The 23,364-nt window shown below is 41.0% G+C and overlaps 1 protein-coding gene and 2 pseudogenes across 1 annotated transcript; 1 reads left to right on the forward strand and 2 right to left on the reverse strand.

Moving 5' to 3' along the window:
* Window positions 1-304: 304 nt before the first annotated feature.
* LOC147920425 (uncharacterized) lies at window positions 305-1,869 on the reverse strand. The gene has a single exon (XM_087501739.1). It carries the CDS (start codon window positions 1,692-1,694, stop codon window positions 570-572), a length of 1,125 nt encoding a protein of 374 aa, XP_087357865.1. The 5' UTR covers window positions 1,695-1,869; the 3' UTR covers window positions 305-569.
* A 3,995-nt stretch (window positions 1,870-5,864) lies between these two features.
* LOC147920426 (5S ribosomal RNA) lies at window positions 5,865-5,983 on the reverse strand (annotated as a pseudogene).
* Window positions 5,984-17,616: 11,633 nt separating this feature from the next.
* LOC147920427 (5S ribosomal RNA) lies at window positions 17,617-17,734 on the forward strand (annotated as a pseudogene).
* The last annotated feature ends 5,630 nt before the right edge of the window (window positions 17,735-23,364 follow it).

Here is a 23,364-nt window from a genome sequence, read left to right on the forward strand (position 1 = left end):
ACATGTTACAATTTGTACAAGATATTATTAACTCGAAATTTTAAGCTTTTCTTTATCTTTTTTTTCACGGTTCATCTTATTTATCAAATGTTTTGAAGACAAAACTATGATATATATTTTTATTAGCATGAAATATACGTGTCTCTATTTATACGTACATGTGTACTTGGTCAGTAGCTGCGCTGTGCGGCGCCTATGCATCAGTGCAATGCGTATGGACTGGACCATGGCTATAAAAATCACATTTTTCTACGTAGTCCCACCACGTATACGTACATATGTATATAAAACAAAATTAGACAGATTGACAGATACAAACTTGTTTATATTAGAAAAAAAGTTATATCGTTTTACAGTTTTTTTCTTCTTCTTAAAAAGTACAGCATAACATGAAAACGCAAAGAAATAGAGATCTCAAACCCAAATTACAAGCCCCTAATTTTATTGTATCAAATGAAACATGAAACTCAAGGTCGCACACACGCATATAAACCTCCCATTACCAAAAGAGATAATGAACAAATTTTTGAAAAAAACGAAACCTTCTGAGACTCAACTCTTTACATTGATTAAGCGGGACACTTGAAACCAGGTGGTGGAGTTTTTCCACAGTCGAGAAGAAGCTCAAGAGCAATGGGGAGAATGAGGTTGATGTTGAGAAGTTTGGCTTTAATAGTGGTACATAAACATACGGCTGCGTCTAGGTCAAGTAAGCCTCCCAAAACTGGACAACACTCTTCCTTGGCGTGGCTTTTCCCAAGCCCGATGTGAATCAAACCTCCAAGAACGTCCACACACGCTCCTAGCTTCAACGTGTCAATTGGGCAAGTCTCGGGAATAGGAGGAGTTGGTGTTGGCGGCGTTACCACAGGTGGGGTTGGTGTTGGCGGTGTCACGACGGGTGGTGTTGGTGTTGGCGGTGTCACGACGGGTGGTGTTGGTGTTGGCGGGGTTACGACGGGTGGAGTTGGTGTTGGTGGTGTTACGACGGGTGGTGTTGGTGTTGGCGGTGTTACGACTGGTGGAGTTGGTGTTGGCGGTGTTACGACGGGTGGGGTTGGTGTTGGTGGTGTTACGACGGGTGGGGTTGGCGTTGGTGGTGTTACGACAGGTGGAGTCGGTGTTGGCGGGCACGGTGTAGGCGGCGTTACAACGGGTGGAGGCTTGGTCGTAGGAGGTTTAGGTGTGGACGGAGGAGGCTTGGTCGTAGGCGGTTTAGGTGTGGACGGAGGAGGCTTGGTGGGCGGTTTAGGAGTGGACGGAGGAGGTTTGGTAGGCGGTTTCACGATGGGAGGTTTCGGGTACGGGTGAGGTTTGGTTGGTGGTTTAGGGTGGGGGTGGGGTTTGACGGTGGGCGGTTTTGGGGTAGGTGGTTTTACTGCCGGTGGTTTAGGATGGGGTTTAACGGTCGGGGGTTTAGGATGGGGTTTGACGGTGGGTGGTTTAGGGTGGGGTTTGACGGTGGGTGGCTTAGGGTGGGGTTTGACGGTGGGTGGTTTTGGGGTAGGTGGTTTCACTGCCGGTGGTTTAGGTGGCTTGACGGCAGGTGGTTTAGGAGGTTTGACGGGATGTTTTGGCGGTTTGTGAGGCGCTGGTGATGGTTTAGGAGGGCTACAGTCGCAAGCATAGGAGACGGCAACGAAGCCGAGGAGGAGGAGAACGAGAAAGGAGAGGTTCTGAGTGCGAGACCCCATAATTTTAGAATGAGGGTTTGGGTTTGTGAAAGGAGTGAGTAAGTAAGATAAATGAGTGTACGTGTACCCTTTTTATAGAAAAACTCATTTAAGATTTTTATTTTTACAAATAATACTGTATGTAAGCAACTGTGATTTAGTTGATTGAAATTAAATTTGATTAAGCACGTTATGTCACTTGGTTACAAAAAGAAAACAAAGGGTTGTACTCATCACATTCCTCAATTGGCATTATATTTGTCTTCTCCATATTTTTGAATTTTAATTGGGCTTTAACGAAATATGAATTTATATACAACAGTATTCTTTCTTACAAAAATTTGATTTTTGTCAGGGGATTGTTTTGCTTTGTAAATTTATAAATTTTATAAATTTTATAAATTTATATCTTTGTGTTAATGTTTTAAGGATAGTTTTATAGCTTCGTCCACTTACATGTCACAATGATCATTTAGTGTAATACTCCAGTACGTAGTCAATCAAGTAGCTAGTCAGAAGAGTGCAAGTTCAGCTCTACTATACCTTTGAATCCATAACCTTCTGTTTGGAAAAAGAAAATTCACGCGTTCTCCATCCACCATAGATAATTTTATACTAAGTGTTAGTTTTATTTAAATTTCTCCGGCATACTCATATACTGTATGGTTAATTAAGTCAATAATTATTTGTTTAATTATTGTCTCATATAATTATTTGTTTCGAAAGAAGCATTCATCAATATAGTGTATGTTAACGACAGAAAGATCTCGATTGTGAAAATCTCATGTATACCAAAAAAATTATTGTGCCTATACGGTCAAAAGTTAGCTTTTTTTTTTTGAAAAATGCAATCAACTTCTAAGAATCATATCTTGCGCCTATTTTTTTTCCTCCTACATCTCAGATCAAATTTGGCTAAAATATAAAATATCGTGAAATCAACGCGTGAATCAGCTAGAGAACTGTCCCGACATACATAAGCTCTAGTCTATTAACATTAGAGAATGCCTACTCTATAATTAAGCGTTTAGTATAGTCAGTACATTATTATTGATATACAAATGTTTTAGAAAACTTAGACATAGTCATATTTGTAATTAATGGATGAAAACAATGGGAACAACCAAATGTTTTTGTAATGTAATGGCCAATTGGGTCGACAATTTAAGAAGGGACTTTGTCATTATTATTTGACTTAAAAGACACCTCTCATTTCTCAATTTTGATATTTTTTTTTTTCTTTTGAAACAAGACAAGATATAATTAAACACATCGTTCTCACTCTTTTTTTCTTGTTCCTTGCGAGGTAGGTCCATTTTTTTTTTTAATAAGGATTTTAGGCAATTTCGTTTGGGTGCTAGTTTGTGTCTCTACCTATACAAATAAGAAAAGAGAATCAGTTTTGGTAAAAATCCCCAAAAATATATAAAAGATTGATAAATCTTCAAACCAAGTTGTTGGGTTTCATTAGATATATTAGATTACATGTTGTTAAGTTTTCATTAACTGATGGAAAAAAGCTATACCCCCATCACTTTCCGACCGAAACTATATGTATAGAAGATGTTATCTTAGTGCTTTAATTATCAACTCTTGAAATGATTGAATGACGTGTGTATGTGATAGATGATTCTCTTTGTAGTTTTGTTCATATTATTATAGTTGTATATGAATCTAATAGTACTGTTTCTGATTAATGGTTAGTGGTTACAATATTCATTTTATTTTCTATATTGACATTTTCGCAAAATATAATCTGACCTAATTTTTAGTTCAGTTTATAAAATAATACTGTGAAAAATAAATAGAGCTATAAAACCTACTTGTATAATTAAACAATAAAACTAAATGTACCCTTCAAATTTATTTATATATATGGTGAAGAAAACAAAATAAAGTTATGGACGCAAATTATAAGCTGGCGGGTAGAATTTGGCTGGTAGTAAAAACCGTGTAACCCGTGAACTCTGTCACTTTTGAAGATTTAGTCTTAAAAGAAGAAAAAAAAGGAATGGATAATGTGACGTTATGAATGAATCTCATGCATGCATGTGACTCTCACCATTTGTCTCTTTGTTTCCTCTCACAACCACGACAATAATTGTATAAAAAAATATATATACTAATGGTCGTCTGCGTACTGAGTAGTAGAGAAAGAAGACGAGAATAAACTTTCTTCTTTGTATTTCTCCTTTTTCACACATTTACAACGTCTGCCCATGGGCTTATTTTATGCAACACGATCGATATTCGAATTCGACACTTGTCTACCTTGTCATCATTTCATAGGGCTAGGTATAGCAAAGAATCAAATCGATTGCTAAGCACGAGGTTTAGTTTTCTTAAATCTTTTCTTCTAAGGGGCAATCAGAACTTCACATGCTTTGTGGTGTGAGGTGAGAGAGAAGAAAGTGACGTGGCTGAGCATTTGCTTGGGTTTTGTCTTTTACTTTGGGCTTGATGAGATGTATAAAGTTGGGCCTGAATCTACTTCGATATGCTTTAGAGTGAATTTGCGCATGAGATTGGTCATTTTGTAGGGATGCTGCAAGATGATTTTTCGGGAGATCACTCGTCCTAGTACTTACTATTCATTAGTGCTGCTATGATCATATCTATTAGTATATCCCATAAAACCGCATATACCATTTTTTGAAGACTCGAGGATCATTTCATGTGTCCCCCACTTAAATAGTGTACTGGTTTATTAGTCACTTTAGAAGTGCTTCCAAACTTGAAAAACAAGACATAACCATGTTCGAAATTTTTTTGATCCCGAAATCGTGTTCAGATAAAAAAATCCTAAAAGCTTTTAAGCATCAAAATTTGGTCCCCAAAATAGTCTAATGGTACGGAGATCCATTGCCTTTCCAGAAGCTCTCTTGGGGTTTCAAAAAGGTATTATCGGTCACGTAGATCCTCACGGTATGAAAGTTACGACGTTTATGTATGTCATAGCGTCATGCGAAACAACCAAAAAAAAAGGGAGGGATGCAACACAAGAATTTTCTGGGAGGTCACCAATCCTAGTACTAATGAGATCCCATGCAATCGCATATATTATTTACAAGACTCAAAGGATCATTCGATATGGGTCCCACTTGATATGTGGACCGGTTAAATCACCTTGGACATGCTTCCAAACACGAAAAACAAGTTATAACCATGTCTGAACACATTTTTTGATCCCGAAATTGTGTCGCCCAAGCATAGAAAAAAAGGGAGGGATGTAACACAAGGAATTCCCCGGAGGCCACCCATCCTAGTACTACTTTCGCCCAAGAGTTAACTGCAAAGTTCTGATGGGATATGGTGCATTAGTGTTGGTATGATCGCATCCATTATTATATCCTATGCAATAGCATATATCCTTTTCTGAAGACTCAAAGGATCATTTAATGTGGGACCCAATTGATATGTGGACCGGTTAAGTCACATTGGACATGCTTCCAAACTAGAAAAGCAAGCCTTAACCATGTCCGAACATGATTTTTTGCTTGAAATCGTGTCGCGATCACAAAATAACCTGAAAAGCCTTTGAGCTTCGAAATTTGGTTATGAAAATTGTCTAATGGTACGATGACCCATTGCTTTGCCATAAGTTATCTTGCGGCTTTTCAAAAAAGTATTATGGGTCGCGTAGGTCCTCACGGTGTGAAAGTTACGACATTGTGTATGTCGTAGCATCTTGCGAAATAACCAAAAAAAACGGGGGAGAGATGCACCACAAGGAATTCCTGGGAGGTCACCGATCCTAGTACTACTCTCGTTCAAGCGCACTTAACTGTAGAGTTCTAATGGGATCTTGTGCATTAATGCTAGTATGATCGCATCTCTTAGTATATCCCATGCAATCACATATATCCTTTTACGAAGACTCAAATTATCATTCAATGTGGCTCCCACTTGATATGTGGACCGGTTAAGTCACCTTGGACGTGCTTCCAAACTCGATAATCATGTTTGAACACGTTTTTTTTCTCGAAATATCACGAAAAACCCTAAAAGCCTTGAAGCGCCAAAATTTTGGTCCCAGAAATAGCCCAACGTTATGGTGACCCTTTGCCTTGCCAAGAGTTCTCTTGGAGATTTTCAAAAAGGTATTATGGGTCACGTAGGTCCTTACGGTGTGAAAGTTATGACGTTGTGTATGTAAATATCGTCATGCGAATCAACTAAAAAAAAAAAGGAGGGATGCAACATGAGGGCTTCTTTGGAGGCCACCCATCCTTGTACTACTCTCGTCCAAGCACACTTAGCTGCAGATTTCTGATGCGATCTGGTGCATTAGTGCTGGTATGATCGCATACATTAGTATATTCCATGTAATCACATATATCCTTTTTCGAAGACTTTGTGGATCATTTTATGTGGGTCCAACTTGATATGTGGACCAGTTAAGTCATCTTCGAGGTGCTTCCAAACTCAAAAAACAAGCCGTAACCATGTTTCGAACACATTTTTTGATTCTGAAACCGTGTTCGGATCACAAAAAATCCGAAAAGCCGATAAGCGTCAAAATTTGGTCTGGAAAAGAGTCCATTGATAGAGTGATCCATTGTCTTGCCAGAAGCTCTCTTGGGGCTTTTCAAAAAGGGATTAGGGGTCGTGTAGGTCCTCACTGTGTGAAAGTTACGACATTGTGTATGTCGTCTTGCAAAACAACCAAAAAAAAAAGGAGAGATGCACCTTGAGGACTTCCTGGGAGGTCATCCATCCTAGTACTTACCTGCAGAGATCTGATGGGATTCTAGTAAATCTCTTAGTATATCTCATGTAATCGCATATATCCTTTTACGAAGACTCAAAGGATCATTCAATGTGGCTCCCACTTGATATGTGGCTCGGTTAAGTCACCTTGAACGTGCTTCCAAACTCTAAAACAAGCCATAACCATGTTAGAACACATTTTTTATTCCCAAAATTGTGTCACGATCACAAAAATAACCTCAAAAGCTTTTAAGCGTCAAAATTTGGTCAAGAAATTAGTCCAAAGGTACGATGAACCATTTCTTTGCTAGAAGCTCTCTTGCGGCTTTTTAAAAAAGTATTATGGCTCACGTAGGTCCTCACGGTATGGAAGTTACAACATTGTGTATGCCGTAGCGTCTTGAGAAACAACTAAAAACAAAAAAAAAGGGAGTGATGCAACATGAGGACTTCTTTGGAGGCCACCAATCCTAGTACTACTCTCTCTCTCAAGCACACTTAATTGCGGTGTTCTGATGGGATCTGGTGCATTAGTGCTAGTATGATCACATTCATTAGTATATTCCATGTAATCGCATATATCCTTTTTCGAAGACTCAAAGGATCATTTTTGTGGGTTCCACTTGATATGTGGTCCGGTTAAGTCATCTTGGACGTTCTTCCAAACTCGAAAAACAAGCCATAACCATGTCCGTACACATTTTTTATCCCAAAGTTGTGTTCAGATTACAAAAAAACTTGAAAATCCATTAAGCGTCAAAATTTGGTCTAGAAAAGAGTCCAATGGTAAGGTAATCCATTTTATTTCCAGAAGCTCTCTTGGGGCTTTTCAAAAAGGTATTAGGGGTTGCATAGGTCCTCACGGTATAAAAGTTACGACGTTGTGTATGTCCTAGCGTATTGTGAAACAACCAATAAAAAAGGGGAGGGATGCAACACGAGGACTTCACGGGAGGCACCCATCCTTCTATTACTCTTACCTAAGCACGCTTAAATGAGGAGTTCTGGTGGGATCCGGTGCATTAGGGCTAGTATGATCGCATCTCTCAGTATATCCCATGTAATCACATATATCCTTTTACGAAGACTCAAACAAATAATTCAATGTGGCTTCCACTTGATATGTAGACCGGTTAAGTCACCTTGAACGTGTTTCCAAACTCGAAAACAACTCATAACCATGTACGAACACATTTTTTTTATCCCAAAATTGTGTCGGGATCACAAAAATATCCCCAAAAGCCTTTAAGCGTCAAAATTTGGTCTAGAAAATATTCCAAAGGTACGGTGACCCATTGCTTTGCCAGAAGCTCTCTTGCGGCTTTTCAAAAAAGTATTATGTGTTGCTCAGGCCCTCGTAGTGTGAATGGTACGACATTGTGAATGTTATAGCGTCTTGCGAAATAACCAAAACAAAAAAAGGGGGAGAGATACACCACGAGGATTTCCTGGGAGGTCACCTATCCTAGTACTATTCTCGCCCAAGCGCTCTTAACTGCAAAGTTTTGATGGGATCCGGTGCATTAGTGGTAGTATGATCGCATCTCTTAGTATATCTCATGCACTCACATATATCCTTTTACGAAGATTCAAAGGATCATTCAATGTGGCTCCCACTTAATATGTGGACCGGTTAAGTCACCTTGAACGTGCTTCCAAACTTGAAAAACAAACCATAACCATGTCCGAACACAATTTTTTATCCCAAAAATTTGTCGTGATTAAAAAAATAAACCCAACAGCCTTTCAGCGTCAAAATTTGGTCCTGAAAATAGTCCAAAGGTACGGTGACCCATTGCTCTCTTGCAAGTTTTCAAAAAAGTATTATGAGTCGCGTAGGCCCTAACAGGATTTTGCCTTCATATCTTAATGGGCCGAGCTATCTCTCCTCTCTCAAGTCGAGCTAACCGACTTTGACATCAGCGTTGAACGGGCTGACCGACTACAGTACCAACAAGATACACCACGAGGACTTCATGGGAGGTCACCCATCCTAGTACTACTCTCTCCCAAGCACACTTAGCTGCAGAGGTCTGATGGGAAATGGTGCATTAGTGATGGTATGATCACATCCATTAGTATATCTCATGCAACCACATATCCTTTTTCGAAGACTCAAATGGTATTTTATGTGGATCCCACTTGATATGTTGGCAGGTTAAGTCACCTTGGACGTGCGTCTTAACTATGTTCGAAACAAGCCATAACCATGTTTGAAACATTTTTTGATCCCAAAATCGTGTCTCCATCACAAAAAAAAACTGAAAAGCCTTTAAGCTTCAAAATTTGGTCCGGAAAACAATCTAAGGCACGGTGACCCATTGCCTTGCCAGAAGCTTTATTGGGGCTTTTCAAGAAGGTTTTATGGGTCGTGTAGGTCCTCACGGTGTGAAAATTATGATGTTGTGTATGTCCTAGCGTCTTTCAAAACATCAAAAAAAAAGGGAGGGATGCAACAAGAGGACTTCCCAGGACGTCACCCATCCTAGTACACCCTCAACCAAGCTCGCTTAACTGTGGAGTTCTGATGGGATCTGGTGCATTAGTGCTAGTTTGATAGCATTTGACAATATATCCCATGCAATCCCATATATCCTTTTCCGATGACTCCATGGATCATTTGATGTGGGTCCCACTTGATATGTGGACTGGTAAAGTCACCTTGGACGTGCTTCCAAACCCAAAAAACAAGCCATAACCATGTCCTGACATGTTTTTTAATCCCAAAATCGTGTTAAGCTCTGAAAAAAAAACCCGAAAAGCTGTTAAGCATCAAAATTTTGTTTCGGAAAATTTTCCAACTATACGGTGACCGTGCCATTAGAATACCTCTTGAAAAGCCCCAAGAGAGCTTCTGGCTAGGCAATGGGACCATTGGACTATTTTCGGGACCAAATTTTGACGCTTAAAGGCTTTTATGGTTTTTTTGTGATCCCGACACAATTTCATTTTTTAAGTTTGGAAACACTTCCAAGGTGACTAAACCGATCCACATATCCAGTGAGACCCACATCGAATGATCCTTCGAGTCTTTAGAAAAGAAGATATTCGATTGCATGGGATATACTAACAGATGCGATCATACTAGCACTAGCGCACCGGATCCCATCGCTACTATGCAGTTAAGCGCGATTGGGAGAGAATAGTACTAGGTTGGGTTACCTACCGGGATGTCCTCGTGTTACATCCCTCTTTTTTTTTTGGTAGTTTCGCAAGACGCTAGGACATACACAACGTCATAACTTTCATACCGTGACGACCTACATGATCCATAATACCTTTTTGAAAAGCCCTAAGAGTAGGAAAGGCAATGGGTCTCTATACCATTTGACTATTTCAGGACCAAATTTGGACGCTTAAAGGATTTTCAAGATCAGAAATTGTGTTCAGACATGGTTATTGCTTTTTTTTCGAGTTTGGAAGCCCATCCAAGGTGACTTAACTGGTCCACATTAAATGTGGGACCCACATCAAAGGATCTTTAAGTCTTCGGAAAAGGATATAGCGATTGCATGGGATCATACCAGCACTAATGCACCAGACCCCAACTGAATTCTACAGTCAAGCGTGCTTGGCAGAGGGTGGTACTAGGATGGTTGGTATTTTGGGAAGTCCTCTTATTGCATCCATCCTTTTTTTTTGGTTGTTTCGCAAGATGATACACAATGTCGTAACTTTCACACCGTGAGGACCTAGAAAACCCATAATACCTTTTTCAAATGCCCTAAGAGTGTTTCTAGCAAGGAAATGGGTCCTCGTACCATTGGACTATTTTCAGGGGCAAATTTTTACTCTTAAAGGCTTTTCGTGCTTTTTTTTATCATGACACGATTTCGGGATCAAAACTGTGTTCGGACATGATTATGGCCTTTTTATCGAGTTTGGAAGCACGTCCAAATTGACTTAACCGGTCCACATTTAGCATGGTACCCACATCGAATGATCCTTTGAGTCTTCGGGAAAGGATATGTGCGATCTCTGGGATGTGATCAGAGTTCGCATAAACGATACCAATGGTAGGTGGACCCCTTTCCTTGACATAAGGACTCTTGGGGCTTTTCAAAAAGGTATTATGGTTCGTTTAGGTCCTCACGGTGTGAAAGTTATGACATTGTGTATGTACAATCGTCTTGCGAAACAACCAAAAAACAAAAAAAGGGAGGGATGCAACAAGAGGCCTTTCTGGGAGACCACCCATCCTAGTACTACCCTTGCCCAAACACGCTTGAATATGGAATTCATATGGGATCTGGTGCATTAATGCTGTTATGATTGCATCCGTTTGTATATCTCATGCAATTGCTTATATACTTTCTGAAGACTCAAATGATCATTCGATGTTTGTCCCACATGATATATGGACTAGTTAAGTCATCTTGGTCAGGCTTCCAAACTCGAATAACAAGCCATAACCTTGTCCACACACATTTTTTATCCCAAAATCGTGTTGCGATCACAAAAAAAAAACCGAAAGGCCTTTAAGCGTCAAAATTTGCCCCCAAAAATAGTCTAATGATACAAGGACCCATTGCCTTGCAAGAAGCTCTTGGGGCTTTTCAAAACGGTATTATGGGTCGTGTAGGTCTTCACGATGTGAATGCTATGAAGTTGTGTATGTCATATCGTCTTGCGAAATAAGCAAAAAAAAAAAAAAGGAGGGATACCAATCCTAGTACTACCCTCGCCCATGCACGCTAGTGCGTAGTTCTGATGGGATCTGGAGCATTAGTGGTGATTTGATCACATCCCTTAGTATATCCCATACAATCGCACATATCCTTTCCCGTAGACTCAAAGGATCATTCGATGTGGGTACCATGCTAAATGTGGACCGGTTAAGTCAATTTGGACGTGCTTCGAGACTCGAGAAACAGGCCATAATCATGTCCGAACACAGTTTTTGATCCCGAAATCTTGTCATGATAAAAAAAAACACGAAAAGCCTTTAAGCGTAAAAATTTGCCCCTGAAAATAGTCCAATGGTACGAAGACCCATTGCCTTGCTAGAAGCACTCTTAGGGCATTTGAAAAAGGTATTGTGGGTTGTCTAGGTCCTCACAGTGTGAAAGTTACGACATTGTGTATTTACTATCATCTTGCGAAAAAAAAAAAAAGGATGGCTGCAATAAGAGGACTTCTCAAAATACCACCCATCCTAGTACTACCCTCTGCCAAGCACGCTTGACTGCAGATTTCAGATGGGATCTGGTGCATTGGTGCTGGTATGATCCCATGCAATCTCTATATCCTTTTCCGAAGACTTAAAGATCCTTCGATGTGGGTCATACAGGTTATGTGGACCAGTTAAGTCACCTTGGATGGGCTTCCAAACTCAAAAAACAAGCAATAACCATGTCCTAGTACTACCCTCGCCCATGCATGCTTAAGTGCGTAGTTCTGATGGGATCTGGAGCATTATTTGATCACATCCCATCGGAAGTGATGCGTGGGATATACTAACGGAAGTGATCATACCAGTAGCATGCTTGGGCGAGAGTAGTACTAGGATGGGTGACCTCCCAGGAAGTCTCTGTGTGACATACACAACGTCATAACTTTCACGCCGTGAGGACCTACGCGACCCGTAATACATTTTTTGAGAAGCCCCAAGAGAGATTCTGGCAAGCTAATGAGTCTTCGTTCCATTTGACAACTTTCGGGACCAAATTTTGACGTTGGAAGGGTTTTATGGTTTTTTTGTGATCCAGACACGATTTTGGGATCAAAAACTGTGTGTGGACATGGTTATGTCTTAATTTCCACGTTTGGGAACCCGTCTAAGGTGACTTAAACGGTCAACATATCAAGTGGGACCCACATCGAATGATTCTTTTAGTATTCGGAAAAATATATAAGCAATTGCATGGAATATACTAACGAATGTAATCATACCAACATTAATTCACCGGATACCATCAAAATTCTATAGTTAAGCGTGCTTGGACGAGAGTAGTTCTAGAATGGGTTGTCTCTCGGGAAGTCCTCGTGTTGCATCCCTCCCTTTTTTTTTGCTTTTTAGGAAAACGATAGTACATACACAACATGTAACACCAGCGAACCAAAATTTTGGATATCGGTGGGTGTGTCGAGCGACACAAAGCGTGGTGTCGATCGACACAGTGTTCGGCTGGTTCAACCGGTTCGATTTTTATTTCTCCGATTTGCGTGGTTGGTTTAGGAGAACCCTAGACTCGATTATTAAAAAGAAAACTCGACTTCTTCCACTTCCTTTAGCCGTTTTCACACTTTTAGAGAGAAAGAAGAGTTTTCCAAATAAGCGTTTTTGAGTTTTTGGAGATCTTTTGTCCTGTGAGTGAGTTCTCTTCCTGGAGAGTGTGGATCCATGGCTAGAAACGTGGTGGGAAGTTTGTTTTGGTGTTAGCTTCGTCGTTTGGGCTTAAATTTCGTTGTTTGGCAAAGGTGAGTGTAACGCCCCCGAACCGCCGTATGACCGGACAGGACCGCAGACGGCACCGAGACACCACATGTGTGGGAACCGCACCCTGGTCGTCCGGTTGAGGGACGGAAGCTGCAGTTTCCCGACCAGTCCTCCTGGAGCGACTCCGCCCGCAGCTGAGGTTCACTTAGGCTTTGCAACCCTTGCGTCCCACGCCCGTTGTGTTGACCCGGACAAGGCCGAGTACCATTTGCAACTTGCCATGATTTCCCCGAAAACCAAATATATATTACTTTGATAATTTATTACATTGAAAGTAAATCATCAAAGCAATATACATAGATAGTCGGATAATTTTACAGAAATCATTTAGGAAAATATAGGGTTTTACAAAGAACACAGAAAACCCTATCCGGTACCCTAATGTTTGCTCCAGCTCTAGACTCACTTAGGCTCCCTGCAAGACAAAATAATATCATGAGTAATCTAAGATTACTCAGTGAGCCTGGGCACCCCTTTCCTAAACAGGATTCTACTTCCCCAACCCAACTACCCCAACAGGCAAAGAAAACAAGCCAGCAACAATCAAAGCAACGCAACAGAAATAGTAGCGGAAGCAATAAAAAATAACCAAGCGAGAGAGGTTAGAACGACAAGCCTCAACTCGGACGGTCTAAACTCGCTATTCACAAAGAAAGGCGACTAAAGGGAACAAGGACTACTCGGCCACTTTAGACTCTTAACTCATACACAACTCGCAAAGACGACTAGAATAAAACAAGGGACACTTGAAATACTCTAGACTCTTTCACCTAAGGGCCCTCGATAATCTGTTCCGTTCCACAACATTTCCCATGCCGAAACCACAAAGGTAACCAGCATGAGCCCACACAAATGCTACATCGTCATGTAGCGGTCACGCTAGTAGCTAGCTAGCCGTGACATTGTCCCACGCGAGTGGTCATCGGGAACTCTCGCGAGACAAACCACATTTGGAACGGAAGATCGACTACTCTATTCTAGCTAGGACTCAAGAAACAAATTCGAGAGACTTAGCTAAAATACACCGAACAACTCAAGCAAGAAAATCAAGCATCGAGAGCAAGAAAATCAAGCAAGAGAACATGCAACAATCATCAAGCAACAAGAATGACAATTCATGCAACTTAGATTGTTCTACAAGCATGCAACCTATTCACGCAACTTAAATAATTTAATGCAACAAGTTCAAATATGCATGCAAGCCAGTTTTTAAGCGATTTAACCCATTTAAATCCGTTAAGTCCATTTATGCATGCAAGTCAATTTTAAGCGATTTAACCAAGTAAATCCTTTAAGTCCATTTACACATGCAAGCTAACCTCAACCAGTTTTATGCAATAAAACTGCAAATAAACTTCACCAATTTAATCATGCATGCAACCGATTTTAAGCAAGAAATATTGCAAGTAAAATCCTTCAAACTCAACCATGCATGCAAACCCTTTTGTCCAAATTTTAAGCAAGTCCAACTTACTTTAAAATGCATCCAAGTTCATTTCGCATGGTGATTCCTAGCTCAAATTCTATGTGCATTTAAACATGAATTTAGCATGAATCCTACCATATTTCGCATGCATCAATTTAAACCGATTCTAACATGAATCTAGTCTAAATGCAACACGCAAAGGAGTATGTGCAAGGATCTAAAGATCAATGCAGCACTCCATACACAATTACCGCAGAACTCACCCTGGTACAGCGGAGGATGATTGGACTTCACTGCACCGCAGATCAGACAACTCCCCTTCTGGCGTCCAACAACGTCTTCACAGCAAACCTTCCTCAACTATCTCCTTGTCCGCAACACCGTTTACCCCCTTGTCTCAACAGCTTCACCCTCCAAACACTCTCCCTTCTCTTGGATTTGAGAGCAAAAATCGCAACTTTGAGTGTTTAGGGTTTTTCAAAAATGAGAAAAATGATCTCAAGAGCCATATATATAGGTCGAGCATCCCCCTCTCTTCCCTTAGTGCGTTTTGACAAATGGCAAGCATGAGCTTGCATGTGGCGCGTGTAAGCCAATCGCCCGCCACTTGGCTAACATGAGCTTGCATGTGGCGTGTGAAACACACTCTCCCTTGCATGAAATTTGATTGGCCCAAATCATAGAGACACAATGATTATGCCGCCACTAACCCTTCGTTCGTCAGAAAAAACCGCACTGTCCTACAGTCCGGTACATACGGCATTGTTTGGACATCTCTTGGCCAGGGGTCGGTCTCGGTCTGGACTGCGTTTGGTTCCTCCGGACTCCCTCGATCTTTTCTCGGACAACTCTCGGTCCTTTCTCCCTACGGTCCTTCCTGTCCCTTCCGACACTTCTCGGACCGTACTGTCCTTCCTGGTACTTCTCGGACCGTACTGTTCTTTCCGGTACTTCTCAGACCGTCTCTTCCGCGTACACAGTTTTCTGCGTAAACCGCCAACTCTCGATCGGTCTTAAGGTCTCGATTGTACATCCGGCCACTTTGGTCTTGGCTTGGCCATTCTCCAACTCGTGCATTTTTCCTCATACTTCCTTTGGCCTTTCTCCTTTGTTTTTCTTCCTCTTCCTCTTTAAGTATTATCCGGGCCATTTCCTCGAACTTTTATTTTTGGGATTTCTGCCCTTAGTGAGGGTCACTACAGTGAGTGCATGACCATGGATTATCCAAGCTAAGATCTCAGTTTTCTGTGATTTGTGATATAATTGTTTTCTTGTGAGCTCTATGCGTTTTTCGTTACTCTTGGGAGACTCATTCTAGATTTGGTTTGCATGTGCATTTAGATTGCATCTTCTTGATTTTCTTGATAGATTCTGTTGAAGTTATGCATCTAAATTTTGGTTGTGAAATGTTGAGGTGAATTCCAGGGTAGATCGTTTATGCGATCTCTGATCCGTCCATTTGATCTATTGCATGTGGGGTTAAACATTGATAGTTGTTGTTTTATGTGTTCTTTAAGACCATAAACTTAAGTATCAATTTCTGGATGGGCTTAGTGTGTGGCATTTGCAACAAGAGGTCTGACTAGCCATAAGCTCCCTTAGATTTGGGATATGGCTAACCTTCCTTCTGGTTCCGTCTCAACATGCAACCTTGACCTTGTTCTTGTGTTGCATATTGACACGAAGAGCTCGGTGAACTTGGTTTGCTACCTTGGCCGAGGCTGTCTACACGACGTTGTGGTTTATGTGTTGTACCGGTTGCATGCCTTTGTGGTTGCAATGCGGGTGTTCAAAATGTAGTGGGGTGGAAGGCAGCATATCCAGGCCCTAGTAAAACTTGTTTAAAACTTATCTTTTATTCAAGTTTTGCATGTTGCATTGATTGCTTGCTTATGGTTATTTGCTTGTCTTATTACCTTCCGCATGCTTTGTCTGATTTTTTGTTGGTGTGTTGATTGAATCCTGACATCTTGGGATGGGATGAGAATCTAATCTTCTGCAGGGACCCCTGAGACTCACTAAGTAATCTTAGATTACTTATGATGATATTTTGTCCTGCAGGTAACCGTTAGAGGGAAGCTAACAGGCTTGTTGGACGATAGGAGGCCGAAGTAGTTTTTTTGTGCCTTTGTGTAATGAAAGAGAATTATGTTTTATATGTCAAAAATGTATAATCTTTTTGGCTCTAGGCCTCGCCATAAACTCGAAAAGTCCTTTTGTTAACTTTGTGAAATTTTTTTTAATGAAAGAAATCGGTTTTATATATTCGTGAGTACGAGTAATGTCTGATAATGACTTAGTCCAAGTCGGCTCAACACTTGAGCATCATGAGGTTTGGCAAGCCTAAGTGATTTCTAATCTGGAGGGAATAACACCGAGGGACTGGCTAAGGGTCTAGATCTGTTTTAGAACCTTGGTCGGATCGTTGGTGACTATTTCTAAGTAGCATCTCAGGGCCGTTCTGGGCGTTTCCGGCCATATGACGGTTTGGGGGCATCACAATTAGTCTATTCTCTGGACCAAATTTGTAAGTTTAATGGCTTTTCTGGGTTTTTTGTGATCCCGACATAATTTCGGGATGAAAAACATTGTTCTGACATGGTTATGGCTTGTTTTTCGAGTTTAGAAGCACGACCAAGGTGAATTAACCGGTCCACATAACAAGTATGACCCACATCGAATGATCCTTCGAGTCTTTGGAAAAGGATATATGCAATTGCATGAAAATATACTAATGGAGGCAATCTCACCATCACTAATGCACTGGATCCATTCAGAATTCTGCAGTTAAGCGTGCTTGGGCGAGAGTACTAGGATTGGTGGCCTCCCTGAATGTCCTTGTGTGGCATCCCCCCCATTTTTTTGGTTGTTTCGTAAATTGATATTACATACACAACGTCGTCACTTTCATGCCGTGAGGACCTACGTGACCCAAAATACCTTTTTGAAAAGCCCAATGAGTCCTCCTACTATTTTACTATTTTTGGGATCAAATTTTGACGCTTAATGGATTTTTGGGTTTTTTGTGGTCCCGACACGATTTTGGGATAAAAAAATGTGTTCGGACATGGTTATACCCAACATCATACCTTTCACTCCATGAGGACCTACACGACCCATAATACCTTTTTGAAAAGCCCCAAGAGAGCTTCTGCAAAGGCAATGGTTTCTCGTACCATTGGACTATTTTCGGGTGCAAATTTATGCTTAAAGGCTTTTCAGGTTTATTTATTTTGTGATTCCGACATGATTTTGGGATAAAGAAATGTGTTCGGACAAGGTTATGGATCGACATATCAAGTGGGACCCACATCAAATGATCCTTTGATTCGGAAAAGGATATATGTGATTGCATTGGATATATTAACGGATGCGATCATACTACCACTATGCACCGGATCGCATCAGAGCTTTGCAGTTAACCGTGTTTGGGCGAGAGTAGTACTATGATGGGTGACCTCCCGGGAATTCCTCGTGTAGCATCCCTTCTTTTTTTAGGTTGGTTTGCAAGATGCTAGGACATACCCAACATCGTAACTTTCACACTGAGGACCTATGGGACCGGTAATACCGTTTTGAAAAGCCCCGAGAGAGCTTCTAGCAAGGCAATTGGTCTTCGTACCATTGGGATATTTTTGAGACCAAAGCTTAAAGGCTTTTTGGTTTTTTTTTTGGTGATCTTGACACGATTTTGTTAGCTATCGTGGGATTACCAACGGTTCGAGATGCTGACATTCCCATTAGGAATCCATCATGCAAACGCCCTCGGTTAATCCATCAACAGTTTTAGGGACAAGTAGCAACAAAATACAAATGAAACACGATATAATTAATGTCGAAGGGGGGGGGGTAGTGTAGTGACCCTCACTACAGGGTAAATTTAAAATAAAAACCCATGACCAGAGGACCTGGAAAGGACTTGGAAAGAAGGCAAGAAAGCTAAGTTGAAGAACTGCCGAGGAGTGTCCGAGAAAATGTGGACGGTTCGATAAATGGCCGATGGCCGTTGCCGGACGCGTCTACCATCGAGCCAAAGGACGGATGATCGACGTAAAAGAGTTTTCCTTCGACGGATCATCTTAGAAAGACAAGGGAAGAAGAACGGTCGAGTTAGAAGGAAGAAGGCCATGTACCGTACCATGTACCCTACCACGTACCGCGAACTGTACCGCATACCGCATACCGCATACCTGAGATGTACCGCAAGAGTCGTCCGAGTCATACCGCAAGAGTCGTCCGAGTCATACCGCAAGAGTCGTCTGAGACGTACCATAGAGCCGTCCGAGGCGTGCCACAGATCCGAGACGTACCGCAGAGTCGTCCGTGACCATGCCGCAGAATCCGTTCGAGACCGTGCCGAGAGAAGGACGCTGTCAAGAGAATCCGGTCGCTCAGTTCAAGAGATCGTCGGTTATCTGTGAGTTCAGGCACATTTCACCGGACTAGATGGAGTCTAATGATTTCCATCTAGTGCACGGTTTGCATTGAGCCTATAGTTGCATTTTTACTTGAATTTCTTGCTTGATTTCTTGTTTAAATGCATGTGCTGTGAGGTTACACTCGTTACTAGTTCGAAATGTTCTAGTATCGGAGGTGGTAACTTAGTAAGGATACTTGTAAATTCTTTAGCTTAAAAACCATAAAAAATCAAGTATCAATTGTAGAAGTCTTATTGCGTTAAGTCCGCGACAAAGTCTGGCTTGCGTATTAAAACTTGGGTATGGCTGTCCGTACCAGCATGCAGCCGCGTTCATAAATACATGTTCGTGAGTTGTAGGGTTGGCACAAAGATCTCGGAGGTTATTGGGCTCGCTACCCTGGCCGAAGCTGTCTACACGACGGTATGGCTCTAAGTGATGTTCAAGTTGCATGCCTTTGTGGCTGCAGCGCGGGTGTTCACAGCGGTGTTGAGGAGAGGAAGCATACCGGGCCCATAAAATTAAAACTTGTTTAAAACTCTTTGTTTTTATTCAAGTTTATTGCTTTGTTGTTGATTGATTGCTTGCTAGATTTATTTGCTTAGCTCATTATCTTCCGCATGCTATCTCTGATTGTTTGATTGATTGATTGCTTGCTTGTTTGATTGTTATTTTGGGGTTTGGGGTTGGGGATTTTATTATTGTCCAGAAACCCTGAAACTCACTAAGTAATATTAGATTACTTATGATAAATATTTGTCTTGCAGGAAACCTTAGAGGGGATTAGAGGGCGTGGTGAACGATAGGAACCCAGAGTGTAGTGACCCTCACTACAGGGTAAATTTAAAATAAAAACCCATGACCAGAGGACCTGGAAAGGACTTGGAAAGAAGGCAAGAAAGCTAAGTTGAAGAACTGCCAAGGAGTGTCCGAGAAAATGTGGACGGTTCGATAAATGGCCGATGGCCGTTGTCGGACGCGTCTACCATCGAGCCAAAGCACGGATGATCGACGGAAAAGAGTTTTCCTTCGACGGATCATCTTAGAAAGACAAGGGAAGAAGAACGGTCGAGTTAGAAGGAAGAAGGCCATGTACCGTACCATGTACCGTACCATGTACCGTGGACTGTACCGCGTACCGCATACCTGAGACGTACCGCAAGAGTCGTCCGAGTCATACCACAAGAGTCGTCTGAGACGTACCATAGAGTCGTCCGAGGCGTGCCATAGATCCGAGACGTACCGTAGAGTCGTCCGTGACCATGCCGCAGAATCCGTTTGAGACCGTGCTGAGAGAAGGACGCTGTCAAGAGAATCTGATCACTCAGTTCAAGAGATCGCCGGTTTTCTGTGAGTTCAGGCACATTTCACCGGACTAGATGGAGTCTAATGATTTCCATCTAGTGCACAGTTTGCATTGAGCATATAGTTGCATTTTTACTTGAATTTCTTGTTGATTTCTTGTTTAAATGCATGTGCTGTGAGGTTACACTCGTTACTAGTTCGAAATGTTCTAGTATCAGAGGTGGTAACTTAGTAAGGATACTTGTAAAATTTTTAGCTTAAAAACCATAAAAACTCAAGTATCAATTGTAGAAGTCTTAATGCGTTAAGTCCGCGACAAAGTACGACTTGCGTATTAAAACTTGGGTATGGCTATCCGTACCAGCATGCAGCCGCGTTCATAAATATATGTTCGTGAGTTGTAGGGTTGGTACAAAGATCTCGGAGGTTATTGGGCTCGCTACCCTGGCCGAAGCTGTCTACACGACGGTGTGGCTCTAAGTGATGTTCCAGTTGCATGCCTTTGTGGCTGCAGCGCGGGTGTTCACAGCGGTGTTGAGAAGAGGAAGCATACCGGACCCATAAAATTAAAACTTGTTTAAAACTCTTTGTTTTTATTAGAGTTTATTGCTTTGTTGTTGATTGATTGCTTGCTAGATTTATTTGCTTAGCTCATTATCTTCCGCATGCTATCTCTGATTGTTTGATTGATTGATTGCTTGCTTGTTTGCTTGTTTGCTTGTTTGCTTGATTGATTGTTATTTTGGGGTTTGGGGTTGGGGATTTTATTATTGTGCAGAAACCCTGAAACTCACTAAGTAATATTAGATTACTTATGATAATTATTTGTCTTGCAGGAAACCTTAGAGGCGATTAGAGGGCGTGGTGAACGATAGGAACCCGGAGTAGTTTTTTGTGTCTTTTATAAAATCAAGTATGTTTTATTATGTAACAGATCTTTGGCTCTAGGCCTTAACTTCGTACACTATAATCTTTTTGGTATCCATTTTGTAATAAACTCCTTATATATTAATACATTCGGGTTTCTTTATTCGTACGAGTAGTAACTGATATAGACTTTTTCCAAGTCGGCTCAACGCCTGGGATGTCACAAGGGTTGCAAAGCCTAAAGGACGTCCCATGCGGTCGAAAACGCCACTGACGGACTGGCTAAGGGTCTTGATCTGTTCTCAAACCCCGGCGGGATCGTTAGTGAACATTTTCAAAGTGGCGTCTCGGGGCGGCCCGTGGCCTGTCCGACCATAGAACGGTTCGAGGGCGTTACAGATAGTGGTAAAAAACAGTGAATAACCAATAAAACACAAATTACCAACATACGCGGAAAAAAATTGATGGACTACAAATGAAACACGATTTTATTATTTTTGAGGGACTACCGACAAAAGAGGAAAGACACTAATCTATGTCACTCAAAATACATCCCAAACTTGCTTTCAATCATATATGGAAACGATTATTTTGGGCATAGTTTTTACGGTAACATATTTGAGAAAAAAATCTTGGATGGTCTACAGTGACTTTAAAAAAAATTTGGATGGAGAGGAGCACTCCCTCTATGATTTAAACCATGTTGTGCCTTTGAGGATGAGAGACTTCCAAGACGTAGTAAGGCATTGTTCACTAAGTGATATGACGGCTCATGGACCTTTATACACTTAGTGTAATAAGCGTGAAGATGATGAGCTTATCTGTAAGAAATTAGATAGGGTTTTAGTGCATGATGCTTGGATTGATAAAATACCAAAAATTATAAGGAATTTTTGAGGTAGGGGGATGTTCTGACCATCTGCGGTGTCGAATAAAGATTGGAGTTAACAAACCTTGTTTTTTCAAGCCTTTCAAATTGACAAATGCTTTGATTCAGGACACCAAATTCCTGCCCATGTGAAGGATTACTGGGAAGGTATTGAGAGTCTATATCACTCTACTTCTGCAATGTTCCGATTCTCAAAGAAGTTGAAAGCTCTGAAGCCAATAATTAAACACTTTGTGATAAGCTAGGAGATCTAGAAAAAAACGAGAGAAGCTTTTGCACACCTGTGTCAATGTCAAATGGAGACACTCAACAATCCCTCGAGTTTGGTGATGAGAAAAGAGTCTGTAGCTTATAGTCGATGGTTGCTGGTTTCGGGAGTCGAAGAAAAAATTTTGAAGCGGAAATCCAAGCTCCATTGGTTACGGGTGGGAGATAGTAATAATAAGGTTTTATTTAAAGTTGCAAAGGTTTGGGAGGTAAAGAATGTGATAAAGGAATTTTAAATGTCCAGATGGTTCCTTAGTAGATACTCAAGAGGAGATAAAGAGAGAGTCTGAAAGGTTTTTTCATAACTTTCTCGGTCACAAACCAGCTACTATCAAAGTATATCAGATGAGGAGCTGCAAAACTAGTGACATATTGCTGTTCAGACCTGGATATAGCACAATTAGAACATGAGGTCACCGAGGCAAAAATATAAAACGTGCTATTCTCAATGCCAAAGGATAAAATCCCGGGACCTAATTGATACACTATGGAGTTCTTAAAGAAGATATGGCCAATTGTAAAGAAATATTTCATAGTCAATATTCATCTTTCTTTCAATATTGCTTTTTCCCCAAACGAGTTAACACAAAAATTCTAGCGCTTATACCAAAAAAAAAGAAGTAACGGAGATGAAAAATTACCGTCTGATCTCATGTTGTAATGTCACTTATAAGGTTATCTCCAAGCTTATTGCTCATAGGTTCAAACGTCTTCTTCCGGATTAAACTCTCCAAATCAATATGCTTTTGTGAAAGATCGGCTGCTGATGGAAAATGTTTTTTTGGCATCCGAGCTAGTTAAAGATTTATCACAAAGATGAAGTTTCTTCTTTAAGTGCAATAAAGATTCATTCGAAAGCGTTTGACTCTGTTCAATTCCTTTTATCCTTACCTTACTCTTAGTGCTAAATTTCCCACCCCAATTTGTGAGATGGATAGAACTATGTATTTACCATGTCTTCTTTCTCGGTTCAAGTCACCAGAGAATTATCTGGTTTATTTCATAGTAATCGGGGATTACGGAAATTTTGCTCACTATTGCCCTATCTTTTGGTTGTTTGTATGCAAGTGTTGACGAAAATGCTTAACAAAGCTGCTATGGAAAGAAGGATAGGCGATCACCCTAAGTGTCAACACCTCAATCCGTTTGTGTTTTGCAGATGACTTGCTGGTGTTTACGGATGGCACCAAAAGATATATTGAGGGAGATGTTCAGATTTTTTAAACTTTTGCAGAGTTTTTGGACTGAATATTAGACTTCAAAAACCAACACTATACATGGCAGGGATACGAGAGAGTGAAAAGGATTTGATACCAAGAACTTTTCCGTTTGCAGCGGGAACTCTTCATGTGCGCTACCTTGGTTTGCCG

This window comes from Camelina sativa, chromosome 19, assembly GCF_030686135.1.
Source record: "Camelina sativa cultivar CO46 ecotype springtype chromosome 19, ASM3068613v1".
In the NCBI taxonomy this organism is placed as follows: Eukaryota; Viridiplantae; Streptophyta; class Magnoliopsida; order Brassicales; family Brassicaceae; genus Camelina; species Camelina sativa.

Excerpts from the sequence above, each read along its gene's own strand:
- LOC147920425 (XM_087501739.1), bottom strand. The coding sequence starts at position 1,694 with ATGGGGTCTCGCACTCAGAACCTCTCCTTTCTCGTTCTCCTCCTCCTC.